Genomic DNA, 12,671 nt, shown 5'->3' with positions numbered 1-12,671 from the left:
ATATCAGTTGTCAGTCTCTTCCTTGAGTATCTTGTCAGCTCTTTCTCCAATCGCCCTGCACGATTGGAGTTTGGGCCTTTCTTCCTCAGAAGGGAGAGGCTTTGGTGACTTCAGCTCTGCCTCTGATCCCGAACTGGGTTAGCCTGCTGGCAAGCAGCTCCTTATATACTGACAGTTAGTGACAGTTAGTGACAGTTGGGGAAGGCTTAGAAAAAGCCCTGGAGATTCAAAACCAGGAGCTGCACTCTGATTGGCCTATTCAATTATCTAAGCCAAAGGCCATTAATAGGCACAGCAACTGTGAGGGAATTTTTTTTTCTCACACTCACAGAGGAATTCTGGTTGATAAAATTGCTTGGATCTCTTCCCAGTTGGAGGCCAAGCATGGTGTGGATCCTATGGAGAAGGCTGGGGAAAGGACTTTTGCAGTAATTTAGGAACAGTTTGATCCGTTTGATCCCAAGGATGTCGGCAAAGTCCATGGGATGTAGTTGTGACCACCTGTGAACTGGATCCATGCCCCCCTGTTAATGACATGGTTGTTAAATGAATCTGGCTTCCCCATTGACCTGGCTTGTTGGAAGGTCAGAAAAGAGGACCCTGGGACACTGCAACCGTCATAAATATGAGCCAGTTGCCAAGGGCCCAAATTTTGACCACATGCCCATGGGAATGCTGCAACGGTCGTAAGTGTGAAAAACAGTCATAAGTCACTTTTTTCCTTGCCTTTGTAACTTTGAACGAGGATGGCCTGTATAATGTCACATAAGGGTTTTAAACTCCTTCTGCGTTTAATTTTTATATTGATTGTATAGTTTTTGGTTTTTAGTTTATTTAGATCAAAAGGCCAATTTTAAATAGCACATTTTCTCCTTTTATTTTAAGATGTTCTGTACTCTGAAAATAAAATAAATAAAAATCACCGTTGTTGACCCCCACCTGAAACTTCACCTTCGCTGGAGCTCCAGAATTTTCTGCAATGCTGCACAAACAGCCAGAGGGAAGCAGAACGAATCACTTTGTCACAAGGCCACATGGTGCAATGACAGAAGTGGCCACCATATTCCAAGGGACCACAATGAGGCCACTGGTGGCTGCTACCAAAATCATGCTGGAAGTGCTTGCTAAGTGAATCTGTCCCAACTTTGATGAAGAACATCATTTTTTTATGCATATTAAACCTGTGAACAATGTCAGACAGCTTCTGTTCCCACTATGCAGCAGCCAATCTAGTGCTTCGGTTTGTTGATCAATTCCATGGCCTGAAGTGTGCAGTTTGCAAAGATAGTTTGTACAACTATCTGGGAGGGAAAATAATTCAATCTCTCCTGGAGTGACAGAGCCTCTAATTTAGGAAGTATCAGCTATGACAATTAGCAGGGCTAATTGTCCCGTGTTGCAAATCTGCCGAGGCAATTTGTACTACAGTGAATCACCCAGGGTGAGGCAGTGGGGGAGAGTGGCTGGGGAGAATCAGTTGGGGGGCTAATAGGGAGGGGATAGCAGGGAGGGACTGATGGGGAGGGGTGGCCATGGTGGGTTAGCTGAAATGGGGAGGTTGGGGTGAGGTGGCCGGGGCAAGGCGACTCCAGCCAATTGTCCCATTTCCATCAGTGTGTTCGGTTGCAAAGTTACTATTTCATCATTGTTGCTAAATAAGGACTATCTCTCATGTTTATGCAGCTATTACAACTGCTTAAGCCTTCAGGCTTCAAATGCAGGACCAAATCTAGTCTCACAGCAGTATTGCTTGTTAAGAGTGTGCCCAGGATAAATTTTCTCCAGAGAATAGTGGGAGGAACTCTTGAAGACCAAAGGATGCATTCATATTTATACATTTGAGAAAGATGGAGAAAATGATATATGCATAAGAAATAGATGATGTAAGCATACCTATTCATAATTAACAAACTATCAATTATGTTGCCACTCTTCTACTGTTATTATCTTCAACAGAGACATATTCTCTTAATAATTCTTAATAACTCTTAACCAATTCTTCACTACCCAGGATTAAATGACTACATGTCACAGGACTCTGTGATTTCTACGTGCCTCCTGACTTTCATGACTGTCATACCTTGGCACACGTTGAATGACGTTACTGGGAACTTGTCCTCATTAAAGAAATTTGATTGTGGTGTTGGGCATGGATAGAATGATTCCTGTGGAGACCTTCTGTGCACACAGCGTAGTTTACTAGGGAAGTCCACAAGATGATACGTCACAAGAGATGTCTAACCTACTCCATATAATTATGACATTCTTTGCTCATTCCTCTCAGGGAAATTCTGCCCAACATTGATGAGGCAGTACTGCAGATCTGGATGGGTGGGTGATTTAAACTCTGCTATTTCAAAAACAATTGAGTAGTGATAGGGAAGTTCTATAAAGCCTCAAACATCTAAGAAAACAGCCATATATGTTTAGAAACACTGATATTGAACCCAATCCTTTAAAACACTACCTTAAAAATAAACTAAATAAACTAAGAAAATTTCCTCCTTGAAATAATAAACACATCTTTTTTCAAGTTTAACATTTTTTATTAGGTTATAAGATAAAATACAAAATACAAAAGTAAATAGGAAGACACAGTGTGTGTGAGGGGGAAACAAGGAGAGAAAAGTGAGAAGAAATTGGGGAAAAGAAAAGAAGAAACATTGACTTCCGACTCCTTCTCTTGCAGTAAAAAAAAGCATTAACATCAAACCACAACTTTTTGTTTTTCCATAGTAATATCAACTAGCCATTTCAATAAAAACATATCAATCTAATCAGTAAAACCGAAAATCAAAGTTTCATTTTTTTCCCACTTCAAGCACAAAATTCAGAAGTGGTTTCCATGTGGAAACAAAGGTATTTATATTCGTTCCTTTAACCAAAATGATCAATTTGGCCACTTCTGCCATCTCCATCAGCTTCTGTAGCCATTCATCCATAGTGGGAATCTAAGGGTTCTTCCATTTTTGTGCGTATAATTGTCTTGCTTCTGTCAACATATATAAGATCAAAATTTTTCTCCAAGTCTTTTTCCATTAAACCCAAAGGAAAAGTTTCTGGTTTTATTTTTATTTTCGTTTTAAGAATATTCTGTATTATAGGATGAATCTTACTCTAAAATTTCTTTGCCTTAACACATGTCCACCATAAAAGGCAAAAAGTTCCTTCTTTCCTTTACAAATTCATTTGAAATGCCTTTATGCATTCTCAATAATTCATCCGGTGTTAAATGCCAACGATCCATGATCTTATAAAATTCTTCTTTTAAATTACTGTTTAGTGTAAATTTTAAACCTTTCATTTACATATTTTCCCATAGTTCAAGCATCGCATTATATCCAAAACTCCTTACCCAGTGAATCATACAATGTTTTACATGTTCACTTTCCAAATTCACGTTCAATAACATTTTATAAATCTTAGCAATAATATGCTCATCAGTACCACACAGTAAGATTTCCAATGCATTTTTAGCAAAATCAAACCCACAACTCTTTTTATTTGATTTAAACTTTTCTTTCAGTTCTTGATATGTAAACCAATGGCAAACATAACCTTCTAATTCAAGTTCTTCCCTCAACTTTAATGTAGCTTCACCATGCCATCCAAACCTTAATTCGTGGCCCCCTAATTCAAGCAGCCTCTTATTCTGGAGGTTCACCCACTCAGATAACATGCCACAAAATACAATTTCAGGTCTGGTAAACCCAACCCCCCTTTTTCCTTAGCATCTTGCAGTGCTTTGTATGTAATTCTTGGTTTTTTTCCTTTGCCAAATGAAGGTAGAAATGTCTGAAATAATAAACACATATTTAACACCATGTTTTCCTTCCATACAGGGCACTGGGCCTCACTAAGGACACTTTGAGAACATGAGAAACAAAAGACTGACCACAGGAATATTGTAAGCAGTCACAGAACTTGACAAGGAATTCTTTTTTGGACAAATTCGTCCTTCACGTCATCATTTATTAGAAATCTTATTACATTCTAAAAATGCCACAAAGACAAATTAAAAATGAGGCAACTCCTAGAAATTTTTGTTTCTTACTATATTTTCTCTACAGTTCAGATCGGGCCTCAGCAGAATAATGTAGCATTTGGGAAAAAAGATACAAGCCAAGAGAGCAGCTCCAGAGGCCAAAATGGAGAAGATCTCCACAGCCACCATGGACTTCCCTTTGGTGCTCAGGTAGGTGGGGAGGAAGGAGATCCAAACACTGCAAAAGACCAGCATGCTAAAGGTAATGAACTTGGCTTCATTAAAACTATCAGGCAATTTCCTAGCTAGAAATGCCACTGTGAAACTGACAAAGGCCAAAAATCCTAGGTAAGAGAGGACACAGTAAAACATTACAGCTGAGCCTTGCTTACATTCCAAGATGGTCTCTCCAAACAAGGAGTGGAAGTCCAAGTTTAGAAACGGGGGAGAGGTTCCCAGCCAGGTGACACAAAGGACTGCTTGGATCAGGGGACAGGCTATGACAATGGAGTTGGTCAGTGGTTTTCCTAAGAATTTCCTTGTCTTGTTCCCTGGCTTGGTGGCCATGAAGGCCAGAACCACCATGACAGTTTTTGCCAACACAGAGGAAACTGCCAAGGAAAAGAGAATGGCAAAGGCAGATTGTTGGAAGAGACAGGTGATCTTCCCTGGTTGACCAATGAAGAGGAAGGAGCAGAGGAAGCAAAACAGGAGGGAGACCAGGAGGATGTAGGTGAGATCTCGGTTGTTGGCCTTGACAATTGGTGTGTCATGATATTTATAGAAAATCAACAGGACTGCAGATGTGACCACTGAGAGGAAAAGAGCGAGAAAAACTAAGGTGTATCCCAGGGTGTCTTGATAGGCAAGGAAGTGGATCTTCTTGGCAATGCATTGGTCCTTGTCCTTGTTAGGATATTGGTCTTCTGGGCAGGGTTCACAGTGAGCGGTATCTGAAATCAAGAGTCTTAGTTTAAGAATTTCTGGGGCATCTACCAAGCACATTATCTCTCCCGCATAACAGATACGTGTGTTGCCTTTCTGCTATTGCTTACCCACAAAGGGACTGATGAAAGAACCCAATGTGCCATTTATGGGGCATCAAAAAGAGCAAATCATCCTTCATTTAAGAAGTCCTGGGGATAGAACTGGTGCACCAGTTGCGCCCCTATTTGGACCGGGATGCCCTACGCACAGTTACTCATGCGCTAGTCACCTCCTGTATTGACTATGTCAGATGTAAATGCCTTATTCTCTAATGTGTAAATAGTATATGAATGGGATATCAGGGGTTAACTTATTCTTCAATCCTTAATGTATTCATGATTCACCACTCCTACTTATAGCTCCACCCATTGTATATATAAGGAGCCACCTTCACCCTTTTCCTTGCTTCTATCTGTAAATATTCAGTGAATATAGAATGCCTATTGTAATTAAAAGGAAGTATATTTAAACCTTTAATTCTTACTATCATTATTGAGTCTGATCCAGAAAATATTGCAACAAGCTGGTAGCAGAGGATGGTTAATTGACTCAATAAAAAAACTTAAAAATGTCTAAGAAAGATAGGCCCAACACCAGGGCCTACAGCAAAGAAATGGAAACAGAACAAGAAATAATCAACGAATACACAAACGCAATTTCAAGAGAATCCGAAGAATACACCACTGAAGACGAAGAAATAATAAATGAAAATGATGACAAGGAGGAAATCGAAATAGAGAATAACGAACTCAGGTCAGAGATATTAAAACTATTAAAAAGCCAGAAGAATGATGAAAGCCTCATCGCGAACCTCCAAGAAATGCTGAAGAACAGCGGAGCAGCGAGAGAGAAAAACATCACTAATGAGAAGCCTAAAGAACCAAAAACAGTGAGTGATATGACTACAGAGAAAGTCACTACGAAGAAGAAAAAATGTGATCCCGCGCGAAATTTTGAATGGCAGACATCTTGGTTTCAACAGGCCTCCAAGGTGAGCGAAGCAGAGCCAATCAAAATGCTCGGTTCAAAATTTCTGGCGCGAAAAACGTTATCAGACAACGAAAATGAAAAAGAGGATTCAAACCCCTCGGAAGAGTCAGAATCAGAAAGTGAAGATGACTCAACAAAATCCCAAGTTAAGTCAGCGATGAAAACGCTTTTTGCTGCATTTGGGCCAAAACTAAAAATTACCAAGAAGCCACCGAAGAAGAGAACGAGCAAGCCGATACCTCAAGACCTGCCCGCTCCCATCCTGACTTCGAGAGCGACGACGCCCGAACCTAGAGAGCCTTGTCGATTCCGCCCTACACCCAAGACTGAAGCGAGTGACTACGCCCCCAAAAGAAAAAGAAGAGCAGCCGCCGTCGCCAGAACTCCCAAAGCCGATCCAGAGAACGTCTCATCTGAAGAGGAGCAGAGCGAGCGAGCCGCGATGGAGAGAACCTTCCACAACGACGTCAAAGAAGAAATGGACAACGCGCATGCGCGAAACTACGCAGACGGTCCGGGAAGACATGAACTGGCGAGAGAACCACGCAGACTCGTTGCGAGCATCCCCATGCCGTTTTGCAATTTTCTACACTTGCGAGACCACGGACTACCTCAGGTTGTAAGTAATGGACAAAATAATGTGGGAAACTTACCCAGTGACTTCCCAAAACTAAGGGTTGATGGCATTAATTTGCAAGAATGGTATCAACAGCTCCAGGTGGTCTTTATGAAGGAAAACTTGCTATTCTTTATCACTAGTCCCCCAAAAAGACCTTGGACTTTAAAAATAGATTGTTTACACCATAGAGCCTTTTTCTTAATAATATCTAGTGTGTCTCCTGCAATGTATCATAGCATCAAACCAAATCAGACTGTTTCAGAAATTATTCAATGCATGTTTAATTTGTTTCACAGCGACAGTGTAGCTACCACCACAAGGATGTCTAAGGATTTCTTTTCATCTAGAGTAAAACCAAGGGTTTCCATAAGTGAGCATTTAATATCTTTAAACAAAATAAGAGCTGAGTTGCACTTGAGGGGGGAGGTGATTTCAGACCAAACAATGAAAAGTGTTATTATCAACTCACTTGATTCATCATGGGATAGTTTTATGTCACATTTAGACACCATCAATCTAGGATATTTATCCATAGAAAGTCTATCTAACAAATTGATAGCAGAAGACAATTCAAGAAAAAATCGTTCTAGCAATCATACAGAACACAAATCTTTTAGGAAAGTAGCTTTCCAAGAAAAATATAATGAAACATACAAATGTCACAATTGTGGATCCAGGGAACACAATAGAAGAGATTGCCCCAAAATTTCAAAGGAAAGACATAGGTCAGAATATAGGAACAAATACAATTATAGACAGTCCTCCATAGATAGACATAGATATAGAAGCCCACCAAATTACAGAGAAAATAGAGGGGGCAGAGAAAATTCAAAGGATAGAAAATCTGGTTCACTGAATGGACTAAATAAACAAGACAACACAAAATTACAGCAAAATGAGAACAATAATTGGCTTATTGATTCTGGAGCAACTAATCACACCACTAATAACAAGAATATATTGTCTTCATTTACAGAAGATAAATTTGTAATAAAGGTAGCTAACCAAGAAAAGGTCCAAGTATTAGGCAGAGGAAATGTAACTTTGCCTGGTCTAGGAAAAATAGAGGGGGTATTGTTGATACCTGAAATACCTCATAACATACTAAGTGCCATAAAACTAAGTAAAGATTCTGACATTAATATAGTTTTCTCAAAGGGAAAAGCGACTTTGGAGAAGAATAAAACAAATGTAGGCACTGTAATAATTAAAGGAGGCCTACCTTATCTGATAACAAAGGAAGAATGGTTGCATAACATTGATTCAAATATAGAAAATTGTATTGAAGCAGATGATGAATATATTAGCAACAGTGACAATGATGAATGTAAAATATCTCATGATCATACAGATGCACACGATAAAAAAAAACCAAAAATAGGTAAGCCAATTCATGATGAGTGTGCTCACATCTTACATAGGAAGTTAGGACATGCCAGCTTTCCTGTAGTACAAAAAATGACTGAACACGCAGAAGGTGTCAAAATAAAAAATTGTGAAAACTATTTGGAATGCTCAGTATGTAAATCTACAAAACTAAAAACTAGTCCCAGGCCAAGAAACTCTACCAGATCAACTAACAAAATTTTTGACTTAGTACATATGGACTTAGTAGGCCCATTAACTCCATCGATCACTTATAGAAAACGTTACTTCCTGACAATAGTAGACGATTATAGTCGTTATGGGTTTGTTTATACGTTAAAACATAAAGATGAAACTTTTCAAAAATTTAAGGAATTTTACAAACGCATAGAAACACAACACAATATTAGAATAAAACAAATTATGACAGATAGAGGATGTGAATTCATGTCTAAAGAATTCTCACAATGGTTAAAGGATAGAGGAATGCTACATTACACGTCTAGCCCATTTTCTGCATTTCAGAACGGGATTGCAGAGAGGAAAAATTCCACATTACAAACCATGATTAGGTGCACATTAGAGGATGCTGGCTTAAGCAAACAATTTTGGTCAGAAGCCTTACACTATTCAAATTACACACAAAATAGAACCTGGTCCAGTATTGTGAATAAGACACCATATGAAGTAATGTATAATAGAAAACCAAAATTAGCACACATGCACATATTTGGAGTCACTGCAGACGTACACATACCTAAACAGTTGAGAAGAAAGGGAGAAAACGTATCCAGAAGACTCAGATTTATGGGATATGAAACTGGCACCAAAGGGTACAGATTCATTGATAATAATAACAAATTTATAGTTTCCAGAACAGCTGTGTTCCATGAACAGGCCAACTGGTCTAAATTACATCTTAATGAAATATTTCCAAATAAATGCAAAGAAACAAAATCTCGTGAGGAAGGGACCATAGAAAAACAAAATATCAACAAACACAAAAACAAAAACAAAACCTGGACAAATAGCCAACACAAAATAAAGACAGACACACTAACAAGAAAGGAAGCAAGATATTTGCATGATAACAATAGTAAACCTGAAAGAGTCATTAGGAACAACAGGAATCAAATGCCTAATAAATACAGGGATTACATAATGCATATGGATGGTGAACCAATAACACCTAACACATATGAAGAAGTGTTAAAACTTCCTCGCGAAGAAAAAGAAAAATGGGAATTAGCAATGAAGAAAGAGATGGAAAGTTTACAAGGATTAAATGTATTTACACCTGCAATTGCACCTAAAGATAAAACAATTATTGGTACCAGGTGGATATATAAAATTAAGAATTTAGAGGGAGGCAATACTCTATACAAAGCTAGATTAGTTGCACAAGGTTATGCACAGAAATATCCGGAGGACTATACTGACACTTATTCCCCCACAGTAAGAACAGAGAGTGTCAAAACAGCACTAGTGGTAGCATCAGCACTCAACCTTGATGTATTTCAATATGACATACAGACTGCGTATCTACACGCGAAACTAGATAAGGAAATATATGTAAGAGCACCTCACAGTCAATACACCAACAAAAATGAAATTTGGTTGTTGAATAAGAGTTTATACGGGTTAAAACAATCTGGTAAAAGATGGTATGATTGTTTAGTAAAAGTACTTAAAACCATGGATTTCAATGCCACCACTGCTGATAACTGTTTCTTCGTCAAAAAGGATGATGATTACATTGAATTTGTGTTGATTTATGTAGATGACATTTTATATATAGGAAAACACAAAGAGAGAAGAGAAACTTTTGTAAATAAGTTAAATGAACATTTCTCGTTGAAATCCCTAGGTAAAGTGAACAAATATCTTGGTGTCCAAATTAATAAGACTAGAAGGGGATTCAAACTTACTCAGAAAGATAAGATTATAGAACTTTTAAATAAATGTAATTTAATCAATGCCAAACCCTGTGATACCCCCATGCAAACTGATTTTCTTAGAAATACTGATGAATCTTCTCCTGAATTCAAGGATAACACATTTTATAGATCAATCATAGGTTCACTTCTTTATATATCTAATTGGACTAGGCCTGATATCGCCTTACCACTCAATTTACTATCCAGACACGTCAGCAAACCAACTATGTATCACTGGGAAGCTGTTAAAAGAATTTTAAGATACCTAAAAAATACACTAGATTTCTGCTTAGTATTAGAACCTAGTGATAATAAAGAACCAAAGCTTGTATGTTACGCAGATGCAGATTGGGCTGGAGACACATCTTGCAGAAAAAGTACGTCTGGCTATATTTTTCTTTTAAATAACTGTCCAGTTTACTGGTACACTGGTAAACAAGAACTGGTAGCCACTTCAACGACAGAAGCGGAATATGTTTGCTTATCCAAAGCTGCAAATAACCTTGTATGGTTTAACGATTTAATTTCAGATGTTTGGAGAAAACCCGCTTTGCCTTTTGTCATGCATGAAGACAACAAAGCAGCCATTGAAATATCTAGATCCGATGCCATTGGACAAAGGTCCAGGCATATAGATATAAAATTTAAACATGTGAGACAACTGTCTCAGGATGGATTTATTAAAGCAGTGCACTGTGATACTTCAGAACAATTGGCTGACATATTGACAAAGCCTCTACCTTCTAAACAGCACAAATATTTGACTTCTAAACTGTATATCTTGTATTGTCCCGAATCTGAATGTAATTGGTGTTGTATAACGAATCGGCATTTAGAGGGGGATTTGTCAGATGTAAATGCCTTATTCTCTAATGTGTAAATAGTATATGAATGGGATATCAGGGGTTAACTTATTCTTCAATCCTTAATGTATTCATGATTCACCACTCCTACTTATAGCTCCACCCATTGTATATATAAGGAGCCACCTTCACCCTTTTCCTTGCTTCTATCTGTAAATATTCAGTGAATATAGAATGCCTATTGTAATTAAAAGGAAGTATATTTAAACCTTTAATTCTTACTATCATTATTGAGTCTGATCCAGAAAATATTGCAACAGACTACTGTATTGCTCTCTACTTGGGGCTGCCCTTGAAGACCACTCGGAGGCTTCAGCTGGTGCAGAATACGGCCGTGCGGGTTGTGATGGGAGGATCCTGATACGCCCATGTTACACCTCTCCTGCGTGACTTGCATTGGCTGCCGGTTGCCCTCCAGCTGAGATTCAAGGTGCTGGTGATGACCTATAAAGCCCTACATGGCTTGGGCCCAGGATATCTGTCGGACCATCTGCAACCAGCAACGGCTTCCCATCGCCTGGTACTTTCTCACAGGGAGGGCCTACTCAGGGTGCCGTCAGCTAGACAATGTCGGCTGGCAACCCCCAGAGGTAGAGCTTTCTCTGTGGGCGCACCCACCCTTTGGAATCAACTCCCCCGGGGGCTCCGGTTGGCCCCTGACCTTCGCACTTTCCGCCGTGAACTAAAAACATAGCTGTTTAAATTGCCCAGCCTGGACTGATGGGGTTTTGATTTTTAATGTATTTTAATATGCGTTTAATATGTATTTTAACATGTTTCTTACTTGGATTGAGATTGTATATCTTAATTGTTGTGAGCCGCCCTGAGTCCTGTGGAGATAGGGCGGCATATAAATCTAATTAAAATAAAATAAATAAATAAAATAAATAGATTAGCCAGAGACAAGGATTTATGCAGTTCCAGCTATCCATTCACTGGACTTCATCCAGCCACTTCATGAATATTGTGGCTTTCAGCCTGAGATTCCTGCCTGTTTTTTCTCCTATTTTATAATGGGACCCACAGAAGACTGATAGATCTGTTCTCCAGGAATGTTGCTGTTTTTTTCTGTGTGTGTATATTATCCCTGCCTCAACCTCTCTGCTTTGTATCTCAATCTGTTCATTCAGATGTCTTTTCCCTCCCTCCGGCTCTATCAAAGAGACATAGATAGATGAATGTCCTCTTTCCCTGGCAGGTCGATTTCCTCAGAGGTGGATAGTGCTGAGGGAAGGAGCATATTCTGAATAATAAAAATGAAAGCTTGGATCGCACAGCCCACTTCCTCAGGAAAGATTGAAAGGCGGTTTTTGCAATTAGATGTTAGAGTAGGAGTGGAAATCCAAATTGGACATTTATCAATTCTGCCCTAAAGCTATCCTACATGGAACTGCTGAGGATCGGGAAAGGTGGCCTCTGTGGCCAAGGCAATTTATATCTGTAAACTGAAAAGTTTTGCTGAAAAATATGATTTCATGTCACTCTTATCAAAAAAGACAACAATAACAAAAATGACTTAAATAATGTCTTCTTTGATCCTGGAAGATGAACATTTGAAGTCTGCTCTACCTGTCTTGTTAGAAAAGGTCGCTTCTGGACAAGGATCACACTGGTAGCAGCAAACCTGCTTGCCCTCTGGAACTCTTTTCCTCTCTCCTGCATGGCACCTTTTCCTTCCACACCTGGCAATGGGGATCGTCTGAAAGAGAAAAGAGAAACACTTGAGAAAGAGCCTGGTGGCGCAGTGGACTAAGTGCTGTTAAAGTAGCACTTAAGTTGCCAGCTGCCTGCAATTACTGCAAGTTCAAATCTCACCAGGCTCAAGGTTGACTCAGCCTTCCATCCTTTCTAAGGTAGGTAAAATGAGGACCCAGATTGTGGGGGCAATAAGCTCACTTTGTATAAATATACAAAAATATGAAGGC

The 12,671-nt window shown here is 39.1% G+C and overlaps 1 protein-coding gene across 1 annotated transcript; it reads right to left on the bottom strand.

Annotated features, from left to right (window-relative positions):
• Nucleotides 1-2,534: 2,534 nt before the first annotated feature.
• On the bottom strand, nucleotides 2,535-10,948 carry LOC148116291 (vomeronasal type-2 receptor 26-like). Its single transcript, XM_087893359.1, has one exon. It carries the CDS (start codon nucleotides 4,988-4,990, stop codon nucleotides 4,034-4,036), a length of 957 nt encoding a protein of 318 aa, XP_087749485.1. The 5' UTR covers nucleotides 4,991-10,948; the 3' UTR covers nucleotides 2,535-4,033.
• Nucleotides 10,949-12,671: the final 1,723 nt, after the last annotated feature.

Source organism: Pantherophis guttatus, chromosome 1 (assembly GCF_059756535.1).
Source record: "Pantherophis guttatus breed Tessera chromosome 1, ASM5975653v1, whole genome shotgun sequence".
NCBI lineage: Eukaryota > Metazoa > Chordata > Lepidosauria > Squamata > Colubridae > Pantherophis > Pantherophis guttatus.
This window is presented reverse-complemented; position numbering and strand designations above follow the sequence as displayed.